Below are 9,182 nucleotides of genomic sequence, written 5' to 3'. Positions count from 1 at the left end.
GGATATCTGTGGTGAAAACACGAGTGACGAGGTCAGTGAGTGTTTATCACTAAAACAACTAAAAAAGCTCCTGTGACGAGTGCTCTCTGCTTTTTATTGATCAAGTTATTAGTACAAGAGGCTCGTTTCATCTAAATGCATCTTTACATTCGTTTATTCCACAGGCGTCACTTCAAAACCATCAATCAGTCCTTTTTAAAACATTTTTTTTTTACATAAAAACACTCATTATAGTGCGATTAAAAAAAACTAACTGTAATAAAAACTAGTTTCAAGGCTATTCACAACATTAACTGATAAAAAAAACAAATTATAAAAGGCTGTAGTGGCACACACACACATACACACACAACAAACACACACACATGATAACTGGCTTATTCTGACTATAAACAATAGATGAGAGTAACAGATGTGACAGATGTGATATATGTAATGTACCCAGTATTAACACGGATTGAAACGAGCGCCTCAGGCTTCGTACTTCTTCCCTGCTCGGTGGATCTGTTGGTACAGCGTCATGGAGAAAGCCATGCCCAGGAGCTGAGAGAGGAGAATATATCATTATTATTATTATTAAAGGGATAGTTCAACATTTTGGCAAATTGGCCCATTGCCATAATCCCTATAGTTTTAGGAGTAGGTTTGTTACCTTTAATTGTCGGTGCAAGCTATTTTTAGAACGGCGGAGAAGAGCGGCGAGCTGCTCAGAGCTACGCTACAGAGGCTCATGGGATTTCTTGGTTTCCCTCATCAAACTCATCAAATACACAATCCAACATCTCCACAACGCTCTGGTGGACAAGTTGTGACCTGCACATTCACCACGCTATGAGATAAATAACACAACGTTACCAGACAGAGTTGTTTTTGAGGGAAATGCAGAGACTGCTTGATGAAAAACTGTCCCTGAAGGCAACGCGCATCAGCGGTTTTACATGAATTTCCCTCTAAAACAACTCTGTCTGGTAACGTTGTGTTATTATCTCATAGCGTGGTGAATGTGCAGGTCACAACTTGTCCACCAGAGCGTTGTGGAGATGTTGGATTGTGTATTTGATGAGTTTGATGAGGGAAACCAAGAAATCCCATGAGCCTCTGTAGCGTAGCTCTGAGCAGCTCGCCGCTCTTCTCCGCCGTTCTAAAAATAGCTTGCACCGACAATTAAAGGTAACAAACCTACTCCTAAAACTATAGGGATTATGGCAATGGGCCAATTTGCCAAAATGTTGAACTATCCCTTTAACAATAATTGATCAGTTTACTGTTTTATACAGAGATTAAACACACAGCTGCTCACCTGTATGACCAACACACACATGGCGATGGTTCCCAGAAGGTGTTTGTTGTCGTCCAGCCACTCCTCCACCTTCTCATAGCAGCCCTGAAATAAACGTACAAAAACAAACGTGAACCTGTGTTGTTGTTAAGAGAAATACAAATCTGAAATGCATCAAAACCAAAAGGTTAAACAAGTTACTTTTTAAATAGTGTGAAATTATGTCATATTTTCTTTAAGTTTCACACAAGATCTTTTTAATGATTTATGTCAAGAATTATGTTGTTTTGGTCTTGTTATTATTCACGTTCATATATATATATATATTGGTCCTTTTGTTGCGCTGTTAAAAAACAATAAAAAGTGAATTACAAAAAAAAGGACCAGATTTAAGTCTTTAAAGACGATTCTTGTGATATAAACATCAGTTAATACAATGAAAATATCAAAACCAAAAATATAATGCACTGTAAAATGTTAAAATGTGTCACAAATATTTAGTTTCGCTTTGTAAAATAAGACTTTAATAGCCACTTTAATCAAACAAGAGTGAACACTATTTTTATCGGGGACTATTTTCAGTGGTGGATGAACACATAAAGCAGATTTTAGAAGAACTGACACAATATTTGAATTGGTTAATCATTATTTTGGTCTTTTCATGTATTGCAATAAATATAAAAACACAGATTATCAGTATTATTTATAAATTCAGGAGGACTGACCCGTGTCCAGAAGGTGTTGGAGGCGTTTCGGCCACAGCCGGGGTAAAACTGCTGGCAGCAGCGGTCGGGAACCATGTGGTCGTGCAGGGCGGTGTACCAGTCGTTGTGGTTCATCACGCCACAGCACCGCCACTGTCCAGGGAGGAAACGGTCACTGGTTATTTCAAAATAAAGCGCTTTAAGGGACAACATAACATGCCAACATTTTTTTTTTGTGTGTGTCTTGCCTCACTCCCAAGTCCATGACCAGCAGATAGACACCATCCTTTCAACTGTGCGTGTAGTAACAAGGGAGATAGAGCCGTATCGCCCGTAATTAGCTTAGCTCAAACACTGGAAGTGTATAGGTAGTGTTAGCCTGCCTCCTACCCAAGCCGAAATCAGCAGTCAGAAGCTGATTTCATTTTAGCTCTAAACTCTGTAAATATATCACTTTATCAACATTTCAAACATTTTTAGGCGAGAAAGTAGCCGTTTCGATCAGCAGTGTGTCGTTAATTTGTCTAAATACCAGCTGTTTACAATTTTGTTGGACGAATTCGACGCTACTCAAGCTAGCCGTTGTGACCAACGCACTTCCGGTTACTTTCACAAAATAAAACACCCGTTGCCCTTTACATACAGAAAACCATGATGATAGAATTTGTTCTTTTACTTTGAAATAGGAAGCTAACCTACCCTCGATGTAGCTAGCTTGAACCAAAATAAACCGTCTTTGCTTGAAATCCTCCGTTTTGACCGATCTCGTCCCGTTAGCGGCATTTGACCGCTCAAGATGCCTTACCGGAGAGTTTTGTCAGCTCTGAGACGAAGATCGGCCCGCTGGTTTCCATTTAGAGTTGCTGAAGAGTTTCTCTGATGACTTTAGGTGGAGGCAGGCTAACACTACCCATACACTTCCAGCGTTTGAGCTAAGCTAGTTACGGGCGATACGGCTCTATCTCCCTTGTTACTGCACGCACAGTCGAAAGGATGGTGTCTATCTGCTGGTCATGGACTCGGGAGTGAGGCAAGACACGAAAAAAAAGAAAAATGTTGGCGTATCCCTTTAAACAAACTTGATTTTTTTTTTTTTTTGGTGACTATTCTGTAACTCACCTCTCCCTGGATGGTATTCCACGCGTCCCTCAGGCCGGCGTTGTTATCCGTGTTGTACAGCACCAAACCTTCTTTCAGGTCCCGTCTGGCGTTTTCGCTCACCTTGGTTTGGACAGAGGAGGACAGACGGGTGGATTACGTAACAACATGTCGCCTCACATGTTGTTGATGAATATTGAACGTTCATTTACGCAGTTTTTTTTACCTTGTCTGTGTAGACGAAAAACAGGATGAGGAGGATAAGTTCGGCCAAGAGGATGATCAACAGAACGATGAAGAACTAAGAGAAGTCACATCACAGGAGAATGGAGGGTGAAATTAAAACCATGTGAAAAAAAGTCGTAAATATAAGATCCATTGTTAAAAAATACATGCCAGATATTAAAGGAGAATTCCGGTCATTTTTGAATTAAAGCTACAGCTCTAGGCCCTCGAGTGCGACCATAGGAAAAAATGAGATGAGAAAGATATGTGCAGCCCAGACCTAGCTTTCCTCCTGCTAGCTGCGCTACACTGCAGTTAAACAGCAAAGTAATGGGGGCAGAACTTTAAAACAGTGACTTTGGCCTCTATTATGCTCAAAATATCACTACACATGCTTTGCAACATCCACCAGTGCTTTACCACACAACACTGAGTGTGAATAAACTCTGTTAATACGAGAGAGCAGTGCTACTCTGTTCATGCTAGCTTCCTGGGTAGACCTTACTAGTCGACTGTCGAGCTCGGGACTGTTTCCATATTAATGAAGACTAGTGCTTCTCATCTGTATATTCTGGTTCGAATAAACACGCACGACCATCAAATTCAAAATGTTCCTCCATCTCTTAATCATCGGATCCGGATATGTATATTCTCCTTCATCCACTTTCTGCACCGATGCGCTCGACAGTCGACTAGTAAGGTCTAACCAGGAAGCTAGCATGAACAGAGCTACGTGACAAAAACACACATGTAGCACTGCTCTCTCATATTATTAACAGAGTTTATGCACAGTCAGTGTTGTGTGGTAAGGAACTGGTGGATGTTGCAAAGCATTTGTACAGATATTTTGAGCATAATATAGAGGCCAAAGTCGCGGCTTTATAGTTCTGCCCCCATTACTTCGCTGTTTAGCTGCAACATAGCGGTGTAGCTAGCAGCAGGAGAGCTAGGTCCGGGCTGCACATATTTTTCTCGGGTCTTTTCCTATGGTCGCACTCAGAGACTTAGAGCTATAGACCGAATCGCCTTGTTGTTTACATTCTACTTCCAGGTAGAAAATCTGCACGTAATTTGAATGAGAACAGTAGTAACGAACAAGAGTTTAGCTAGGCTATATCATATTTTTCACGCCCTATCACCGTTTAGACAAATATGAAACGATTGAAGAAACATTACTATTTCTGTGTGTGTGTTTCGTGTTGCTATGTGTTGTATTTATTCAGTTTGGGGGAATCACGATGTCTAGAAAGCATCAGTGGCTGCAGCTGACAGGGACAGCTAGCGGCGGTAGCTAAGCTAACGGCGGTAGCTAAGCTAACACCAAGACGTCAGCTGTTAAAACCCTCCCTTTGTCGGACACGACATGAAACTACTCCAGTTTGCTCAGTCATGTTGTAACTCAGATATCCGCTGGAGAAAATATTTTTTCATGGAGCGTTTATTGAGTCACTGAGTTATTAAAGTTAAACAGGTAGCTAACCGTTAGCCCAGCTAATCTATGATAACCATGACTAATTACAAAAATGTGCACACGTAAATAGTAATGTTTGTCCAATCATTGGTTTTATAGACTTTACCAACATCAGATAAGTCTAAACGGCGATATAGTAACATGAAAAAGTAGATATATATAGCGAAACTCTCGTCCGTCACTATTGTTCGAATGCTGGTTTTCTACCCGGAAGTAGTTGTAAACAACAAAGCGATTCGTCCTATAGAGCGTTACTTAGAAAATGACCGGAATTCTCCTTTAAATAATCAAATCTTCAAGGGTTTTGGTGATGCATTGTGGGTAAGTTAACGTAGTCCACTCACGCTCAGCAGCAGGCACTTGTTCTCCTTGATGGCGCCCAGGCAGCCCAGGAAGCCCGTCACCATGACAACGGTGCCGAGGGTGATGATGAGGTTGGCGGCGGAGAGCGACGGGAAGGAGGGCGACAGCGTGGCGAAGCTGCCCTGAGACACCGACAGCCACACGCCGACACCCAGCAGCCCGCAGCCGCCCAGCTGAGACACACACACACACACACACACACACACAGGAAACTCAACACACTTCCTGTCCATCTAATGATAACGAAGGACCTTTAATTCATGTGTTTATGTGTGTTTGTACTGATGTCATGGCTGATTCACGGTGACATCATAAGGACATTTCCTGACAAAAAATTAACCTTTTGTAAAAATTGAACTTGAAAATGTAACTCATTTGTTTTATGGTTGTTCATATTGGAAAGAACTTAGGAACTATATATTATGTAAAACAAAACGTAAAATCAACATTGAGGGGAAGAACGTTATTACTTATTTTGAAATCAAAGAAAAGAAACTATGTACTACAGTAAACCTTTTATATTTTATTGGGGCAATTTCATATCCATAAATGCAAATTTCAGAATTCTTCACCACCATTTAAATTGTTTTTGATTGAAGTTGATTATTATTTTAAGTAGTAGTAGTAGTAGTAAACCTTTATTTTACCAGGCAAGAATTGCTAAGAATACATTCTTATTAAGGCAATGGCCTGGTAGGAGGTGAAAGACCTCCTAAGGGCAAGGGAGAGGGGGAGTAAGTCTCTTAAGTTAATGACAAATAAGAATGTATATCAATAATGATCATACATTCAGAAATGTTCAACCAATAATCTGTCACAACAATTATAATTCTCATGGGATACGATGAGGTCTGTCACCAAAATTTATTTTCTTATATTGTTAATCTGATGACTGAATTGTTTGTTTTTGCTACAACTTTCAATAAAGTTGAAAAAAAAGAACATTTCCTGACTCTTCCTTGTGTGTGTGTGTGTGTGTGTGTGTGTGTGTGTGTGTGTGTGTGTGTGTGTGTGTGTGTGTGTGTGTGTGTGTGTGTGTGTGTGTGTGTGTGTGTGGAGGAGTTACCCAGAAGAGCAGGTTGAAGAGGAAGAGCATGTATTTCACGCAACAGATGCAGCCGCGAGCCATGATTGAATCGACCGGCACTGCAAAAAATAAAAATATATTAAAATAAAGACTATATTCAAGTGATGAGGTCACTTACACAGTCTTTGAAATGTTTTGTTTTAATCTGTAGTCAGTCCAACTTCAGCGTCAGGAAGGAATAAATTAAACTAGTGACAGATTTTAGGACTAACATGAACTTTTATGGTATTAAATTGTTGTCATATGTCATAATAATTGGGCAGGATTCAGAGAAAAACAACAACACTTTGTTCTCCGTTACGTCACATTAACTGTGAACAGTCATAATCACGAGCAGTTTGACTCACCACGTCAACAAACAGGAGAAGGGAGAAGCTCTAGTGGTGTCCCTGTCGCACAAAAGGTACACAAGTCTTTACACAGCACTGCACATGTACATCTATCAATGACAGAAATGCTTTAAGTTCACAGACAAAACCAGATGAAAACACTTTAATGGAGATAAATCAGCATTTTATAACATTTTCAAGTATTTCTCATGTAAGTTTGTTTTTGATGGACATGACTGTGTCCTCCTTGGTCCACACAGGACAATAAACTGATAGGTAGAACAGAAGAACAGGCCGCAAAAGTGTACATTTTACAAATAATCCGTTGTATAGCCTATTTTATTCATTAATTGCTAGATTTATAATATAAATTGGGGAAATGTCTGTCTTTATTCTCCAGTAACTCAACCACGATCTTTAAATTGCCGTTTTGTCTGACTAACAGTCCAAAACCAGATAAGTAAATACTTCAAATACTTGTTGACTAAGTAACTTCCTGGTGACTGACTACAATCCCAAAGATCCTAAAAAAAAAACTAGAGGTCAAAGAAAAGCATTAAAAGATAATTATGAAAAAATAAAACAATTACACATGTTCATGTTTTATACATTAGACTCTAATTTAAGATTTTGCCTCACTGCATCATTTACTAATCCAGGTTTCAATATCATAACGTTAGACATTAAATTGGAAATAGGAATCGATTTAAATCCATAATTACATCATATTTTACTTCTAACTGCTCCCGCTTTTAACTACACTTAGTGTTCAAGTTATGCTTATGTATGTTTGTTATGTCTGAATATTTATGTATGTCTCAATTGTTTTGTCTTCTGTCTTATATGTTCTGTGTTTCATCTCGGCTATATTGTAAATGAGGTTGCTCCTCAATATATCTCCGAGTTTAAATAAAGGTTATGAAATGAAATGAAATGAAATGAAATTAAGAACACAACATATTAGTTTATATTTCACCAATCCACTATCTACATGGCTGTTATTTCATGTTCAACGTGCTGTAGCCATTCTTTTCTTGCTGTACAATAAAATGCTAAAGGCAGTCCAAGAAAACAGTGATAGGCCTATATTTTTAATTAAAAGGTTAATAACTAACCTATTTAACGTCTTTGATGGATTATTTGATTAGTTAATGTCCAAATAAAGCTAATAGTCTCCTAATAAAAAGTGTTTAGTAGCTTCTGTAGCTCTGGCGTGACGTCACTGCTCCGAACTTCAATCTGCGGTTTTTCACGAAAGTTTCCGATTAAACTGAACAAACATACGCACGCGCCCGTTAGCTTAATGTGCTAATTTAACCGTTTTCGTGCTGATAAAACTCTTAAATGTTCAAATACTCGACGATAAGTTGCTATTTTTTGCTCGCTCGCTCGGGCCGTGATTGTTTTCATGTCCATGCCCTGGGAGAGATGAGGCAGACAGAAAGACAAGAGGAGAGGAGAGGAGAGGAGGGGGGGAAAGCTAAAGGGAAAAGAAACGTTACAGTTTCAGTTTCCTACCGTTAGCTACGAACTTGAACTCATCTTCGCGTCGAGATTCAGCCGCAGAAAGTTGCGCTGCTTCAGGTGGAAAAAGACAAAACACAAACCAAAAAAAAGAAGTAAAAGTCCGCTTTGAAGTTTCGTCGATGGCCGGAGAGCAGGAGGAGGAGGAGGAGCAGCAGGAGCAGGAGGAGGAGGAGGGAGAGAGAGGAGGAGGAGCAGCCGGAGAGGAGGCGTGGCCGTCGGCTGTGCAAAGAGGGACCAGCCGGGCGACGACCCCGGTTCTACCCAACCACATGTTGCTCGGTTGTGCCCGGTCCCTGAACGCACCACCTGGGGCACCAGTGGATTTACATGTTATGTTTTTTTATTTATTTATTATTTTTTGTAGCCTATAATGTGTTCACTGCTGCGTTCAAATACACAGCAAGTATTTGCACACATTACATTACAATATCTGACAGTAATATTCTTCTCAGGACTTTATGGCCTTCGTTTACTTTTTTTACTTTCAAAATAAAATATCCTATTCTGTTTTTCCTCATATACATCTTAGTTTAAGGACATATTTTTCCTTATATTTTATGGGTAGATTTATGTTTATCTTTAACTATAAAAATGTACTATATTATTTCATCTATTCTTTTACTGAAGGACCAAGTGTATGTCAACCTAATAAAAGAGTTTCTTATTTTGAAATTCTATTCATTTAAAGCTCTAAACACTGTAATGTCTGTTTATATAAGTGGGGATGTTTAACATTTAATGTGAGGTTACAGAAAAGACTTGGTGGAGGTCACTTTCTTCATCATCTCCCAAGTATTTTGGACTTTTCTTAATTCTTCTATAAAAAAAATAAGACATTTTGAAAAATACATAATTTTCATCTTCTCAAACGTCACTTTCTGCTGATACTCACCTTGTTGGCGATGGCGCGGAGTTTCAAATACACAGCAAGTATTTGCACATATTACATTACAATATCTGACAGTAATATTCTCAGCTATCAGGACTTTATGGCCTTCGTTTATTCTTATTTTATACATTATCTTTGTTGTCATCTTCTTTTCTTTTTGCTTTTCTATCATATCTATGTTTTTATGTACTATAGGCCTATTATATTATG

The 9,182-nt window shown here is 39.1% G+C and overlaps 1 protein-coding gene across 1 annotated transcript; it reads right to left on the bottom strand.

Moving 5' to 3' along the window:
* Positions 1-75: 75 nt before the first annotated feature.
* On the bottom strand, positions 76-8,223 carry LOC311006696 (tetraspanin-9). The gene is made up of 9 exons (XM_083999592.1): positions 8,075-8,223; positions 6,575-6,616; positions 6,207-6,286; positions 5,122-5,313; positions 3,308-3,382; positions 3,103-3,204; positions 2,005-2,136; positions 1,301-1,384; positions 76-543 (listed from the first exon to the last, which is right to left on the bottom strand). The coding sequence occupies exons 3-9, from the start codon at positions 6,267-6,269 to the stop codon at positions 472-474; spliced, it is 720 nt and encodes a 239-aa protein (XP_083855718.1). The 5' UTR covers positions 6,270-6,286; positions 6,575-6,616; positions 8,075-8,223; the 3' UTR covers positions 76-471.
* Positions 8,224-9,182: the final 959 nt, after the last annotated feature.

The sequence above is a fragment of the Trachurus trachurus genome, assembly GCF_905171665.1.
Source record: "Trachurus trachurus genome assembly, chromosome: 23".
NCBI lineage: Eukaryota > Metazoa > Chordata > Actinopteri > Carangiformes > Carangidae > Trachurus > Trachurus trachurus.
The sequence above is the reverse complement of the archived record's forward strand: the minus strand, read 5'-3'. Positions and strand labels throughout refer to the sequence as shown.